This window comes from Cyprinodon variegatus, unplaced genomic scaffold (assembly GCF_000732505.1).
Source record: "Cyprinodon variegatus isolate N-32 unplaced genomic scaffold, C_variegatus-1.0 Scaffold1053, whole genome shotgun sequence".
Classification (NCBI taxonomy): domain Eukaryota; kingdom Metazoa; phylum Chordata; class Actinopteri; order Cyprinodontiformes; family Cyprinodontidae; genus Cyprinodon; species Cyprinodon variegatus.
This window is the reverse complement of record NW_015151506.1, coordinates 28,492-45,333: the sequence shown is the minus strand read 5'-3', so window position 1 is coordinate 45,333 and position 16,842 is coordinate 28,492. Positions and strand designations below refer to the sequence as shown.

General features: G+C 41.1%; 1 protein-coding gene across 2 annotated transcripts in view; it reads left to right on the top strand.

The window, feature by feature from the left end:
- The first annotated feature begins 1,594 nt into the window (after positions 1 to 1,594).
- LOC107101096 (paraspeckle component 1-like) overlaps positions 1,595 to 16,842 on the top strand; it is a 29,550-nt gene continuing 14,302 nt past the window's right edge. The window contains exons 1-10 of one of the 2 annotated variants that reach the window (XM_015399858.1): positions 1,596 to 2,705; positions 3,586 to 3,774; positions 3,865 to 4,166; positions 4,246 to 4,341; positions 4,600 to 4,796; positions 4,878 to 4,962; positions 5,079 to 5,190; positions 5,274 to 5,322; positions 6,275 to 6,381; positions 11,606 to 12,107. In XM_015399858.1, coding sequence (XP_015255344.1) covers positions 1,722 to 2,705; positions 3,586 to 3,774; positions 3,865 to 4,166; positions 4,246 to 4,341; positions 4,600 to 4,796; positions 4,878 to 4,962; positions 5,079 to 5,190; positions 5,274 to 5,322; positions 6,275 to 6,381; positions 11,606 to 11,716 — 2,232 coding nt within the window. In that variant the 5' untranslated portion in view covers positions 1,596 to 1,721 and the 3' untranslated portion in view covers positions 11,717 to 12,107. Of the gene's footprint in view, positions 2,706 to 3,585; positions 3,775 to 3,864; positions 4,167 to 4,245; positions 4,342 to 4,599; positions 4,797 to 4,877; positions 4,963 to 5,078; positions 5,191 to 5,273; positions 5,323 to 6,274; positions 6,382 to 11,605; positions 12,108 to 16,842 lie in introns of those variants that run through there. The other variant, XM_015399859.1, reaches the window with a different exon arrangement.

Sequence of the window (16,842 nt, the reverse complement as noted above, 5' to 3'; positions counted from 1 at the left end):
AACAGATAACATTTTTCTCATTTCTTAGCCTCGTGAGACCATCCTGATCTCGCGAGCTTTCACGGATTCACTCGCAGATCAGTCTGGAGACTCTCCGTTAAAGAAAATTTGGAGCCGTTCACCAAACGAACGTCCAATCGGCGTTGGCTTTGAGGCGGGTTGAAGTGTGACGCAACGAGAAGCGCGACAGTTCAGTCTAAAGAACATGGCGGCTTCAGCCGATGAAACTAGCGTTAGCGTGGCTATCGAGCAAGTTTTATCGGAATTACAGAGTATTTCTTCACTGAAAGAAGAGCAAAACACTGCTCTGGAGGCTTTTCTCAGAGGAAAAGATGTTTTTGCTCTTCTCCCGACTGGTTTCGGCAAGAGTTTGATCTATCAATTAGCTCCTCTTCGTCGTCGCTCTGTTAGTACGTCATATGCTTGGTTGATCTGATTGGTTTATTTGGCCCGTCTATCACCAACATAGGCCAATCAGCTAACCAGTATTTTCGCCCCTTCCCAAAATTACTTCAACGGAAGGTTTCCAGATGGATATGTGGAGCAAATCCATGTGACGGAGTCAGGTTACTCATTTCTAGCATAATAAAAATTTTACTAACGACAAAACCCGTTATTGACTGAAAGGTTTTTTTTTTGCCATTTCTAGATTGCATCTTTTTTATTTCTATTCTATTCTATTCTAGCTGAGGTTTAATCAATTCAAAGCATATTTAGGTGTATCAAAGTCTGCCTTTGAATGGAAGTCATTAAATTGATGACATACTCTGAAATTTAAGAGACTGTAAAAGTTTTTTTTTCCAGAAGACAAATTGTATTTTACGTCTGACGTTTTTTTTCAATGTAATTTTTTGTATATATTGGCCTGATAACAAAAGTCTGCAACAACAACCTTTGCTGGAAGTCATGAAGGAAGCCTAAAATTAGTCCGGACTTAAGATGCCCTATAATGTGACCCAATGTCTGCACGTTTTATGACAGTAACATTTGTATCAATATAGCATATCTAGTATTATATGTCATTTTAAGTATTGAAAAACAAAAGTTTAGTAAACAAAAAACACATTTTAAAATACATTTTAAAAATGAAAAGAAATTCTACACGATGAAAAACATTTCTTTGGGATAAAGAAATTATATTTTGTACCATAAAACATGCTTTAAATGTGTGGGCAATAATGTTTTTAAACCTTAACTTTAATACATCAATATTTAATCTATTCTTATTCTCTTTTTAAATTATGTAAATGTAATAACTTGTCATCTTTTGAAGGGAAAACAAAAAATATCCCTTTATAATCAAAAGAAAAGCAGAAAATTTGATTCAGCTGGATGTTTTTTTTTAATGGGGAATAAATATGCATCTTATAAGTTATAGTATATCAATATAAAGTAAACCTGCAGCAGTATATTTTAAAAGTGTATGTTTTAATAATTTACACTTCCACATAATATATTTGAATTTTAACAAACAAATGCGAGCATAGCTTTTTAAACTACATCAATAACTCCGCCTTCAGACAGTTGAACCAATCAGAGGCGCAGTTTTACGACGGGGGCGGGTCCATATTTTTTCCTCAGAGAAAGAAAGAACAATTTCTGCCCGTCCGCTAGTCGCCATTTTGAAGACCTTAGCAGAGCTGTGGAAGGAGCGACTACGCAGCTAATCTCGCCATTTTTTAAACGTTTCGTCGGTAGTTCTTTGGCCCTTTCAAGGAAAAATGTCTCGATACAACAATAACCGCGGAGGGTTCGGGATGAATCACTATCAGCCACGCCGAGGCAGAGGTCCCGGAGGCCCAATGCGAGGCGGCTTGTTGGGAAACCCGCAATTCCGAAACCACCCTTTCCAGAACTCGAACCAAAACCGGAGGGGAGGCAATAATTATTCGTCTCCAAACAAGAATATTCCGCAGAAGTCTGAGCAAAACAAGTCCGCGCCGAGTATTCCTCAACCGAGTCCCGGACCGGCCCTCACCATGAAAGGCCCGACCCAGCAGGAGCAGCAGAAAGCACCGGCCCAGCAGCAACAGCCGAAAACGAACACCCCTACGACCCAACCGAAGGCTGAGACCCCGGCCCCGAAACCGGACACAACCCCGTCTCAGTCCACTGCCCAGACTAACCAGAACCAGCAGACCAAGGCTTCAACGGGTAATACCAGCGCCCAGCAGCAGCCTCCTCCTCAGCAAAGCCCGAAGCCCAGTCCCCAGCAGACCCCGAAACCCGCACCGCAGCAGACCCCCAAGCCGGTTCCGCAGCAGAGCCCCAAACCCACCCCGCAACAGAACCCCAAGCCGGTTCCTCAGCAGAGCCCGAAGCCCACTCCACAGCAGAGCCCGAAACCCACCCCGCAACAGAACCAGAGACCCGCACCCCAGCAGAACCAGAGGCCCGGTCCACAACAAAACCAGAGGCCTGGGCCTCCACAGAACCAAAGACCCGGTCCACAGCAGAACCAGAGGCCTGGACCTCAGCAGAACCAACGGTCCGGTCCGCAACAGAACCAGAGACCCGGCCCCCAGCAAAACCAGAGACAAGGCCAACAGCAGGGCCAAAGGTTTGGATCCCAGCAAGGCCAGAATACCGGTCCTTCACTGGGCCAGGGCTCATCTAAACCGAAGTCAGAACCGGTTGCAGATCAGAGGCCAATGGACCAAGCCAGCGGAAGCGATGCCATGGATTCAGAGACCGGCCAACAAGCGGTAAGCTTGGACCACTGCTGATTGTGTTAACAAAGCTGTTAGCAGTAGCTAATGGCGGCAGACGCGGTGTATGAAATCGAACGCACTTCCCCCATCGCTAACGTCTAGCACCAGCGGCCATCTTGTCAGACAGTCAGAAGCTTTTCTGCTGCCCCGCAAAATTGTTATTGTGCGCGAGCTACATGCGTTAAATGAAGGCCAAAGCTTTTCTGTTAGCTTAATGACCTATGGGGGAATACATGCATTTAGATGGGCGAAATGTGTAGGTTTATAAATGTTTATTTGATTCGCTCTGTCATCGGAGCTGAATCAAACTCCTAGTTATAGTCAGAATTATAACAACAACGTATGAGGCAGATGAAAATGTAATGTCAGAATGCTCTATCCAGGTGTAAACTTTTTAGTTTCACCTGGTGTAATTTCTTAAGTATTCTTTAAGGAATATTTGGCTTCCCGATTATTGACCAATTAATCGAAAGATTCATTGACAGAATAATCCATTTGCTAAATATTCCTTAGTTACAGCCCCAATTCCTTGTTTTTAGAGTGCATCATCCCTGTTTTATGCTTCCTAAACCAGCATAGATGCAAATTTTCAACACCTGGCTGGTTTGTGGAGCAGTTGGAGGTTTTTACTCAGTGTAACAAACCCCCCAGAGATGATTGGGTTTCATAGAAAGCAGATACAGATGACCATGTGCTTCCTCTTCATCAGACTGCTGCCAAGCAGAATAATGCTATAAGCGACATGAGAAAATGTTATATAGGTTCACTTAGTTATAACAGCCTTCGTTCTAGTCCTTTTATTAAATTATTTCCTGTGGAGTCTTCATCCCTGTTGTACTGCTTGTTTATGAGGTTTTTTATCAATGGTTTGCAGGAGGTCAGGATCCCCCTGTCCATGTTGCTGAAGCCAGGGGAGAAGTCATACTCGCAGAGATGTCGTTTGTTTGTTGGCAACCTGCCCAATGATATCACCGAGGAGGATTTCAGGAAGCTTTTTGCAAAGTACGGAGAACCATCTGAAGTCTTCGTCAACAAGGCAAAGGGCTTTGGATTCATCCGCCTGGTAAGTCGTGACACTGAGAACTAGGCAATGGTTGATGGTTTTGTCCGGTAAGTGTGGCGTGAACTGGTCTCACTCTGTCCTGTCTTTTAGGAGTCTCGTGCCCTGGCGGAAATAGCTAAAGCTGAAATGGATAACACCCCGATGAAAGGCAGGCCTCTCCGCGTTCGTGCTGCCACGCACCCCGCTGCCCTGGTTGTGAAGAATCTGTCTCCGTTCGTTTCCAATGAGCTCCTGGAGGAAGCCTTTTCCCAGTTCGGCATGGTGGAGAGGGCAGTCGTTGTTGTCGATGACCGCGGCCGATCTGTGGGACGCGGTGTTGTCGAGTTTGCCTCTAAAGTAGCCGCAAAGAAAGCTCTGGACCGATGCAACGAGGGTGTTTTTCTCCTCACCTCGTGAGTTTGGTTTGTTGTGATACACCAGTCCTGAACGTGATTGGAATGATTTCACTAATTGACGCCTTTCTTTATCCAGGTCGCCACGTCCGGTCATTGTTGAGCCCCAGGAACAGTTTGATTGTGATGATGGGTTTCCAGAGAAATTTGCCCATAAGAACCCTAAATATCAGGCGTAAGCATCTGTTTAACTTTATGTTTAGTTTGACGATATTTTGAATTCGCCTGTTTGGTGATTTGTTTTTAATTCAGTTGCTGGTTGTCTCTAGTGGCAGGTTAGAAAACTTGGAACTAATCTGAATGTATGATTTGAGTTGTGTGACTTGTTGTTATAGAAATTAATTCCAATATTCATGTTCCACACAATAGCTCCCCTGCCCCACACTGACTGTAAACAGTTGCATGTATTTCATCCGCTATATTTGTGTTGCAGGGCGCGTGAGCAGCCTCCCCGCTTTGCACGCCCGGGAACATTTGAGTTTGAGTATTCAAAGCGTTGGAAGTCTCTGGATGAAATGGAGAAACAGCAGAGGGAGCAGGTGGAGAAGAACATGCGCGAGGCCCGCGAAAAGCTAGAGAGTGAGATGGAAGACGCCTACCACGAGCATCAGGCTAATATGCTCCGTCAGGGTGAGTCTCGATGGCATATTCCATTTTCAGAGGTATTGTCTGCTGATGTGATCTCCAGAATTACCGTTTGTTATTTGGCAGAACTGTTGAGGCGACAGGAGGAGCTGAGGCGCATGGAGGAAATGCACAATCAAGAAATGCAAAAGAGGAAGGAAATGCAGCTCAGGTATTTATTTATTTTGTTCTTTACTAGTACAGAACTCTGTATATTTGTTTTTAAACATTTCCAACTAAGTCTAAATCCTTGTCTAGGCCCTTAATGTTAATATTTTTGAATAACAGACAGGAAGAAGAGCGACGCAGACGTGAAGAAGAGCTGCTTCGACAGAGGGAGATGGAGGAGCAGATGCGGCGTCAGCGGGAAGAAAACTATCGTGCAGGAAACTTCATGGATGTAAGAGCTGCTTTGCCCTGGGAATATAACGGGCTGCTTCAAGTCTTAGTTATCTGTTTTGATCACCATTTCTGTTTTCACAGAGGGATATGGACATCAGGATGCACAGCAGTGGCACTATGGGCATGCCAGGTACGTTTTTGTATTCTATTCCTATTCTAAAGGAGTATGATTCTATTAGAGCAATATAAAACAGAATTCCTCGAAGTCAATTTAAAAATAAAGAATAAGTCTATTTAAAAATAAAGAATGGAATTTTGTTCTTTGAGTTGATTATAGAAGCAGATTTATCTTTTTCTTTCTCCACTTGCATAAATATGACAGAATTAGTTAGTGTTTTACCCGTCACTATTTAAAGGGAAAACATTTTTGCACAGCAACTTTTAAATGGAGCGTGCACAAGGAGAAATTGTGCATGCTCTCGCAAGCCTTTGATCTGTGTTCCCTCTTGGGAGCAGGTACAGGGTTGTGCATGTGCTTTTTTTTTTTTTTAAAGTGGAGAGAGCAGCTCTTGTCAAACATTTCTTAAAATCCTCCAATATAGCTTTAAGAAGAGTGGTCGACCTCCTTTGAAGTAAGGGGGGAAAATGTTAGCCAATCGATGGTCCACTTTAAGCGTAGAAATGTTTAATTGTTTTCATGACTTTTGGTACTTCAACATACCAGGATGCAGATTTCTCAGCCCAATCAGAATATTTATTTTAGACAGATTGGCTTAAAAGTTTCACAAATTCCAGTCAAAACTGAGAACTTCAAAACAAACTTTGTATCTCGGGCATGGATGAAGAAATGCAGAGTTTGGAAGTAGAGAACAAACATAGTTCATACAAAACAAATTTGGTACAATCCTGGTAATCCCCTGTTACAAAAGTCCACAACAAAAAGAAAATATTTTGGCAGAAACTGCACATATTCTGGATGCTGATGGAGATTTTTTTAATATGTCACATTAGATTAAGCGTTAATTTCCACATGTTTTGCTCCTATGAATTTAATGATATTATGGAGAAAGCGGAAGATCCCCATCTGCTTTACCTGATGGTTTCTAGGTGTGTATCATCAGCTCTTTGTTTTCCTTCATTAGACGTGTCCTTCGGTGGATCCAGCCAGAAGTTCTCCATGGGTGGACTGGGCTTTGAGGGTCAGTCTGGGTTGGGATCATCACCAGGAAGCCTGATGAGCAATGACATGGTAATGTATCCCACTTTGGGAAATATCAGTGGTTCACATATGGCTTTTTAAATATTTGTTGATGGTTGTAAAGATGGAGGCCAGCTGGGCCGACATGACGGTCGAAAAAAAGTAGTTCACTCGTTCATTTGAAGGCGTTGTTGTTGGTAAATAGTTGCCATCAAAAAACATGTCGCCATGTTGTGCCTTGTCCCCCAAGTGACCTTGGATTAATCATGTCTAGCTAAATAAAAAAACCTTCATCCTGCACTAAATCATCAGATAAATCTGTGCGGTTGCTCTCTGCTCACACCTAATACCTCATTTGTGTTGTAGAGGATCTTTGCAAGTCCTGTCTCTTGTGAGCGCGACAGGCACTTTTTGAGGACGCCGTTAAATAATTTCTTCTGTCAGCAGTGCTCCAGTTGAAATTTCAAATACCTTTGCACTTTTTCTTTTTTATTTACTGTATTGTGTGTTTGTAAAAAAACAACAACAAAAAAAACAAACTAAAAGCATAACTTTCAAAGGTGGAACTTGTATCTTTGGGGTGGATGTGTGGAGTCTTCATCATTACCTGTAGTAGGTTGTACTTTAATTTATAGTTTTCTTTTGTTGACATTTTTCTGTAATGGGAAATTTAGGATGCTTTTAGTGCAGAAGGAAGGTTATAAAACACACAAGAAACCAACCATGTAATCAAAGGGGGGCAGGCGACAATGGTGACCAGTTGTGCTATAGATGAATCAGGGGTTTGCTGGACTCGGTCAGCTACGTTCACATGTTGATGTATGCAATATCTTGATTGAATAGTTTGGATATTGGCCAAACCACTATCGAGTTTGCAGTCACACTGACCACTTGTAAGGTTTCTATGACCGCAGTAGGGATTTCCAGATCAAGTCCCATGTAGAGTCTCAATCTGCTATGCAGCATGAAATACAGCCTTTCTGGCTGCTGCAGTCTGTTTGACCTAATAGTCACGTGATCAATGATGATTGAGTTTTCTGTAATGTAAGGTTAACGCTAGCATGTTTGCCTCATGATCAAATCCTTATGTTTAAGCACTGTTCAGAGCGGGTCACATGATTGGTGCCCTGAGATTTCAAGTGATCCAAGGAGGAGTTTCTTTCTTTTTAATGTATTTTCTTTAGTGGAGAGGAGATTATATTGTGGGAAGACATCCTGATTTTTTTTTTGGTTAAATCCAGACTCTAAAGTTCATAAAAATCTCAGACTGCACAAAAAGCAGGGATCGGGAGTTAAGTCAATGGCTCTGATGCCGACCATTTGATCACTCCTGAATTTGGACCACGATCCAGTTCTTGGAGTCGGATTGGGACTTGTACCTGTCTGTGGCTGTCATGCATTCGGACCAGTCGTTCTGAATTAATTGAATATTCATGGAGCTGATGCCCTTTCTGTTTGTTGACTGGGCTAATGTTTTAGTTAAAAGTTTAATGTAACTTGAGGTAAGTCAGAGATGAATTGCCAAAGTGTCTAATTTCCAGCTGTATATAGAACTATATTAAACTCTAGTTGAAAAAGTCCTTGTACTGTTAAGCTGAGAAACGGTGGTTAATTGAACTACCAAGCTTTAAGGGCTGAACTACGTTATAGTAGTAAAGGCTCATTTCTTCAAAGCCAATACATAAAGCCGGGCGTACACTGTTCAATACTTTTTTTTTCAGTCATTGCACGCAGTTACTGCTCACACTGTACGACTAAACCCTGCAGTTAGTCGTACAGTGTGATTTCACAGCTCACAATGTATGTGCAGCACGACGCTCTCATGCATTCTACCTGCTCACACTGCACGACTAAAAACCACATCGGACTCGGCTCCGCAGTGAGATGGCGCTACTCTGACTCGTCTATACGGAAGCCAAACAAATAGAAGGGGAATATTAAGCTCAATATAGTAGGGATGGAACGGTTTATGAAAACCGTCCGAACCGTTCGGTTCGACTGTCTCGGTTCGATTCGTGTGTGTTGCGTTCGGTTCATGCGCTGCTCCTTTTTCTCATAGGCGAAGCGTTTACACTCCAGAGCAGAAGGTGGCGGTACTGCGACCAAAGCCAACCACCAGTAGTAAACAAGAAGAAGAAGAAGCGAAGCAGCGTAGCCGAGTGTAGCAGAAAAAAATCAGTTGTGGAGAATTGTGTCGGACTGGCGAGTGGGAAAGAACAGGAGCACTTTATAGTTCTGCTGTATGGGACCACTTTGCATTTAGAGTGACCTACGATGACGGCGGAAAGAAAGCTGTGGATAAAAGTGCAACAGTGTGCAAGCATTGTGCAACACGTTTTGTTTATGCTAACAGCAACGTGACCAACATGTCACTCTAACCCCGAAATCCCACATACTCCGTCAGCAACCCCCCGCATGCGCGAGATGATTAAATTCAAAGCAGCAAAACATACGGAAATGATCCAGGGTTTCCGCGGATCATTTATAATAATTACAATCCATTATTTTTTGGGGTGTTTTTTCATTAATTTCATACATTTTTATGGGATTTCGGTGTAACAATCAACATATACCGAATCGAACTGAACCGAAAACCGTGTCCGTGAAACAGTGAATCGAACCGAACTGTGGATTTTGTGCATTGTTCCACCCCTACACTATAGTAAAACGCGCTGCCTTGGCAATTTGTGCAATTTTGTGCTGAAAGCCCTAAAAAGAAAAGACAACGACGTCTTTGGAAAAAAGACATGGCTGAGCAAACGTGGCTACTACAGTCTGTCAATTTTACAGACGGAGTTGCATTTCACTCGTTGCACCCCCGCCATGCTTCTGTGTTTACATCTGAGGGGAGGAAGAAAAAGAAAAATCAGTGTTTGCGCACTAAGCGATTTGCCCACGTCGCTCACGATTCCTGGTCGGGAGGTGGTCGTGAGAGGCTGATCGTCCCTCGTAACCCCCTGTAAACAATACGAGTCACGACACACGATTGGGCTAAAAGTCGGCCCTCAAAAGATTCTCGCACGACTGGCAAGTCGCACAGTGTATGTCCGGCTTAAGGGATTATGCTTAAAAGTTGTGGCTGAATAGAAGTGGTTTTATTTTTACTACCAAATGGTAGTTTAGCTCAAGATACTTTGATTTAATGATAATTTAAGTTTTTGTTCAAAGAAAAGGGAGAACTCCCTTAGCTTGAACTCACCGTAAAATTGGTTTATCTCTGAGTAAATCCTTTCAGAGATCTTTTGCTCTAAATGGTTCTTTGTATATGTGTTATGCCCCTTTTCCATTGGCTCTTCTTGGGCTCATTTTATTAGCATTTCAATTTCTGGTCTTTCCAGGCTAATAAGAAAAATAACGTCAATCAACAGATTGTAAGTAACTGGTGGAAAAAAAAAATACTGTCCCTCTTGGATGACCCAAAGAGTGACTGGACATGTTGAAAACGGCTATTTCTATATGTGCTTTATTGTTTTAACTCTGTGGTCTGTGCCCTACACTGCCCCCTAGAGTCTGCCAGTGGTTAAAATGTTTTATTTTCTGTGTGGAACGTAGATCTATTTAACATAGACCAGACTTTAGAAGGACCAGAGTGGAACCGAGCTGGGCCAGTGGAACAAGAGCACCGGGGTCCTTATTTAAATCACACCAGTTTATCTCCAGTTTTCTATTTATGAAACCATAAAGGTTCTGACAACCTAAGCTGGCCTTTAAATTGATATTTTATAGAAAAGTTTTCACTTATTTCACCTCATGTTCTCACCTACTCTCTCTCCACAATTTTCCAACAAAACATCAGTGTTCTGTGTTAAACAGAGAGAGTGCTTAAACTCTTCTGCATGAAACTAAAATGTTTTTTATTTTTATTTCTAGGATTTATTCACTTATTTCTTTGCAGAAAGTTTTGATTTTTTGTCTAAAGTATTTTTGTCTGGTAAACTTCCTGTCTGCCATGTTGGAGGACACTCACTAGCTGTATGATGTGACCTCATAGCAGTGAGGTCATTGGTCTGGGCAGCTTAAAAACACCTGGTGTGATGGGTTAAATAACACCATCCATGTTTTCATGGTTCTGCCACCGATGCTGCCGTCATCTAACAGAAAAGCGACCGGTGTGTCCGCTCTGTTTACTATGATATATACTGTGTGTCCTTCGACACCCTCACCACCCACCCTGGGTGTTTACCTTAAATTGGAAGGTAAATGATTTAAATCTGTGCTCAGATCCCCTGTTATATTAAATATATTGCACTAAAGGATAAAGGCAGTGTTTTTGATAACGGACTATTTCGACGCTTTAACACAAAGATGTCGGCTTAAAGAAGAATGTTCAAATCCTGCAAACCAGCCTCATCACAAGTTGTTCTGCTGCGCAGGTATATCAAAACAACTCTCTTTTTTTCTTAAAAGTTTTGGAACATGCTCAAATTTATTTCTCCAAAATTCTGTTTTATCTTCAGCATACCACAGACATATTGCCCTACAAAGTTGCAGTTTGTGTATGTTGTACCTTTTCACCTTTGCTGATAGTGAGGTGGGATCCTGTTTAGTTGAGATTTATTATCCCAAATACATCCTAGAGAGCTACTATGCCTCTTGCTGAGATATTTAATTGCCTTTACGTTGTTAATCTTTCAGTAAATGGCTTTAAAGCAGGATTCTGCATGGAGAGCATGTGGCATGAATTATAAGGAGGCCTGTGGAAGGCTGTTGCTCTTTTTCCGCCACAAGTCTTGCTTTGCGTAGAGGCCAAAATGGAAATGAGCAGAGTCCATATAATGGCTCCCTTTGGTTACCTTCTATGAAAGGCAATCGTTTTCCATCATCTGGAAGCTTCACTTCCTTCTGTCTTCTTTTTTGACAGATTTAAAGCTAGCAGTTTGTCCTCCAACATGGTGGGTTTTTGTCTGACATCCATGGAAACAGTGCTGCACTGAATTATCAGCCAGTGAAGCTGGCTTATATGAGCTTTATTAGGTGTGAGTTAGCATGCACTGGAGAACAGAAGATGACAGCAAGGCACAGACTAATGAAAACATTACCCTCTCTTCCTTCTCCGTATGTAACCTGTGGCTCCTGTGGACCTTCTATTGGAACGAACGCTTTCTCCGGATGTGTCTCCTGCTGATTGTTTCATAAACCTTCACACACTATACAAATGCACCTGTACTCCACACATTTTACCCGCCTCCACCTGGACATGAACTGTGTGGTGCTTTTGCACTGAATCTATCCCCCTTCCTTGCTCCTCATCTCCCTGTAAATTCATTCAAAACAGCGCAACGAGCGCTTCGCCCAGGGAGGTGCTAGAGGAATGGGTGCAGGTACCTCAGGGTACGGCCGCGTCCGCGAGGAGTTTGATGGCCCCCTTAAGAAGCCCCGTTTTTAGATGCTGCTTTTTGTTGATTCCAGCAGCACTTTCCACATTTCTATGGATACTCCCAAGGCGAACATGTTGACTCAGAATTATTGTGTTTAAGTTAAAATTGTTGCATCATTTTAGCCACATTAGTTTTATTATCGTTAATACTTTCCCTTTTTTTTTTTTTATTACTTTGTATTGTCATTAGCGTAGAGAGGTCACCCTGGTGTGATCCAGATCTTCTTTCAGACCATGTATACTTTTCATTTCTAGATGTGGTGTTCTCTGTGAATCGTCGTGAAATGATAACTGTAACCTTTCTGAACCTCTTATGGCTGTGCTTTGCCGTACTATCTGGAGTTGAAACGTGACTATAATAAAGACAAACTGGTTCCATCAGGAAAACCGTCAACATTTATTCCTAAACTTAACTCATCAGCTGAAAACTAGAAGTAAGGGTCTCTGGGGGTTTAATGGGTTCAAATCTTGCCCAGGAAATGTGGCGCTCTTATGATGACCAATGACCACATATACATGCAATTCATTATATGTTGTTAAGAACCTCCGTGCAGCTTGTGCATTTTCCAATGAAGGGAACAGCGTATTGGTGTACAGCAGATCACTTCTTTGACCTTAAAGGTCATCGTGCCGTAAATGGCTTATTGTTAATCGCTGGTAGCGATTTGGTAATGGTAATTCTCAAAGCTGTCAGTGTTTAATTTTCATTGAGTTGGGCGAAAAAGCATCATGCCGCTATGGTCCCGTGAACATTATAATGAATCTATGAAGCAGGCGAATCAAAACACAATGTTGGGCTGCACCTGGCTCTAATAAACAGGAAGTAAAGGTTAGAAAGTAGCCTGGCTCACAGATTAGCGATGGTACATGCTGGTTCTAATGCTGGCTTCTAAAATACCGACAGCAAAAAAAGCTCATCAGTCATCTGAGTTTAATTTTTGCAGCGTCAGAACTAATCGAAAAACGTTTTCCATCTTTCGCTATTTTTATGAAACACCTCAAAGGTGTTAAACGTTTATTGAATCACAAGTGGTGACCTTTGGTTTACCCCTGTTGTCTTAGTCCCCATTATGTGCTGCTTTTCTCTACTGTTTTGTATTTTCTTGGCCCAATTTTTTTATTTTTGTTTTATTTTTACTTTTTAGTTTGGAATTTCTTCACCTTAAAATACAATCATACCCAATTATTCAGTATGGTGGATTTTCACATCAACAATAGTTAACCTTCCTATCTTGGCTAGTTGGTTGTTTGTATGCATGTATTTATGCAAGGTTAAGTTAGTATGCATAGTAGTACCTTTTTAGTATTTATAAGCCATTGGATTCAACACGAAGTACCGAGAGAAGAAAAAAGTTTCTGAATTTGCCAGAACTGGGTTTGCGTGAGAGAGAGAAACGCCATCCGGACATGGGTTGCACCCCTGACAGTGGTCAGCATAGCTAAATTGGGTTAGCCACACTTACCCTTGTTTTGCTAACTGAAATATTAGCTGGCCTACCCATGAGCAGGTGTTTAGATTAAGTCACACAATGTAATAATGGATGCAGGACAAACGCCATGCGTGGCAATATTTAAAACCTCACCACTTGTGACCACTAGCACGTCCGACGTCCTGTGCGTCATCAGCTATAAGTAGGCTGGAGATCTCTCGCAGGAGTTGTAGATTTCTCTACATTTTCTCCAGCCAGTGGCTACACATTAACTGTTTCTCAATTCACAATAACGTGAGTTCAGACTCATGTCCTCATCAAGTATATTCTTGAGAACAAGGGAAACTGTGGACTCGGTATGAACGGGAGCATGCAGCGTAAATATGGGTCAATTGGAACAGAAGTGTACTCTTGATGTCACAACATGCTTTGCTCGTCTGGAGCTGGATTTCTCCTCTGGTTATTAGTCTCTAATTAATAATAAACTGACTTTTTTCATACAGTGGGGGAATAATAATTAACACAGTCAGATAAACACAAATCAAATGAACATTTCTCCAAGTAAAACAAAAAAATCGCCACCAGAGCTAGCTGTACTTAACACGGTTATGCAGAGAGAGGGCTGCTGCAGACGGGCTAACGTTAGCCCTTGCTACAGTTAGCCTCAGAGCTCCGCTGGTTTTCTTTTAATCGCGCACTAAATCAGTAAATGGGCCACATAGTGACGCTTAGAACTATAATGTTCTTAAAACGTACTTTTATTGAACGGCAACAGAAAAGAGAACTTTTAACTTAATACTCTGAGCTCTGTGAGCGTTAACCTGGAAGCTGCTGCTCCCACGGTGCATGCTGGGACAGCTGTCAATCTCAAGAACTGACTATGCTTTGATGCATGCTGGGTAAAGAGGAAGGGACGACAACCAGGATTTTTTTGTCCGTTCTGTCTTTTTCTTGTGAATTGGAACAGTATTAGGGCTTAGGCTGATGACGTTTTTTCTAGTACACGAGAACGCACAAGTATTGAGAAACGGTCATCGTTAGCTGCCTTCAGCTAGCTGCTACTTCCCTTTCAGAATGATTCTTCTCTTAGCGAGCAGTAAGCAGAAAGCATTCCTAATGGAGACACTATAAGACGTCCCACAACAGACGAGAGAAGCTAACTGCCCATATCCAAAGTTGATAAAAATGCCAACCCTAAGGAAAATCAGCGTTAGCTGATTAGCAGATCTGTGCGAGCCATTGAAAAGCACCGTGTTACCGTTTTGTGACCTGTTGTACGCTGATTCGAGGTTCCCAATTAGTTCAGAGTTTTGCATGTAAATGTTGGTCGTATGTGTGTGTATGTATATATATTTTGATGTGGGGGTTGCGGGTGCTTTATTCAACCTTGAATGAATAAATAAAACTGCGCAAAGCTACTTGGGGAAAACAGAACAACTTAGAAGAATTCTCTTTGCATTTTGCTTCATGACTGGCTGAATTAGCATGGCAGACTCTCCAGTTGCCTGTGACATCAAGTTAAGCACCCAGTGGATCAACACACTGTTAACAGAGGAGTGTGTGTTTGAGATTTTAGGATATATTGCTGTAAATGGCAGCTGCTGAAGAACTTAAACCCCTGTAAGCTGATAGTTTTCATGATGTCATCTGTTCATTTGAAGAGAAGAACCACTAATAGGGATTCTTCTCTATTAGATTAATGCAGTTTTCTACATACTCATGATTCCTAAGGGACAAGATTGGTTAAAACAGTAGAAGTTTTCTTACTGTATAATTATAACCACTTGTAGTTTCCTTCTGTTAATGAACTGACCCATCATTTTATCAATGATGGTGCCAGTGAGGCAGAGCCTTTTATCAAAAAGATCTCCCACAGTTGACCATATGTAACGGGTCAGTTGGAGCTAAAATTTGCATCCAGACTGCAGCTTGAATTCATATTTTAAAATGTAAATAACAAAGTAAGTCAGAGTGGGAGGTAAATAAACCATAGTTAAAATGTTGATATATGACAAAAACATATTGGAGTGAATTAAAGGTGCTTCTTTCTGGCAGCGTTGGACTCTGGTCTTATAGCTGCATGGATTCAGAGCTTCATAAATGCCTCTCCAGTGTTTTTTTTTTTTTTTGGACCACGTCTCTCTGACCAGATCTCCATGGATGACGGGATTTATGCAGAAGTTCTTCTATTAAAAAAAAAAAACTTTTGAGCCACTATTCATAGAATTTATGAATAGTTTTCTGCGTAACAACCAGAAGTTGGAAAGGACTTGCAACACCCTAAATTATACTTAAAAGGTAATGTATCCATCCACCCATAACATTTATTGAATGATCCCATTTAAACGCATTACATCAATTAAGATCCAAACTAAATATCTGTGTATAGTTAATATGGGAGCTTTTCTATTTCAGCTTAAACTTATAATCTTTATACTTTAAGTCTATCACCAATTTTAACCATTAAGGAAATCTATTGTTTACAGAAGTTAAATTTTATTGCAGTAGTATTCTAGATGGATTGACATTTACAGAACAACTGACAGCTTTTACAGATTTGTGGGAAAGTATATTTAGAGTTGAGCTTAACGATTTCCATAATGCTAGCAATTTAGATTCAAACTTGTTTTTTTTTTCAACAGTTTTTCTTTAGTTTAACAACATAAAAGGCTTAGATTTTTACAAGATTAATGGAAAATTGTGTAATTTGCTTTACACAATTTAAATGCTTCCTATAATTAGTTAGCAGATCTTTTTGGAGGTGATTTCCAAATCTTTGTAGTTGGACGGTGTCCATCACCCTCATGTCTGGGCCATCCATATATTTGTATTAGGATCAAGTCGTAGCCCTGACTGTGAATTACTGTCAGCTTTTCTTCATAGTTACATTTTCCGCTTGATTTACGGTTTACACCTAAGCTCTTAAGAAACCTCAGTATTTCAGCCTTTACTGGGATTTGTTTCTTTAAAATACATTTTCAGACATTATTTGACTTCCCTGTTGTTGAATCAGAAGATGACAAACAGCAAGAATAAGATTTTGTAATTTTTCTGTTCGCCTGTTTTCTAACAAATATCAGACTTTGTTTAGTTGGTTTGTAACAGGTAAGATTTATCTTCTCCAATGAATCCAGGTTTAATTTCCCACATTACCTGGATACAACAGAATGCAACCTATACAAAGATCTAGTATAATTGATGGTGTTTGATATAGGGAGCTTGATCTTCATCTATGTATTGTATAAATGTTTCCTTTAACAGGTCTGACCAGCTGTTAAGCTTTTGGACTGGAAGGAGTGACGATGTAGTGGCTACAGAAATGCTTTTAGAGACCCGAACACAGGACTTGCTTTACTTTAGTAGTTTTCAATATACATGCAGCACGATGGGAGCTTATTTCCTTTTTAATTTTTTTATTCCCCAATGCAGTAATGGAAAATTAAAACATCAGCTCACAAGGATTAGGTTTTAGTTTCTGTGCTTTACTTTGCTTCCTTTGGAAAGGAAAAATTATTTTCCACCTCTGCATTGAATTATTGGCAATTGAATGGTGAGCTTAATCTCAACAGACTCTTGTTACTAGGGATGGGGATCGTTAATATTTATTGATATCGATACCTTTATCGATCCGAGTCTTTATCGATACCACTATCGATACTTTTCTGTTATTTGGTGGAAAGACGATGCAACAAAATGTTTTTAACA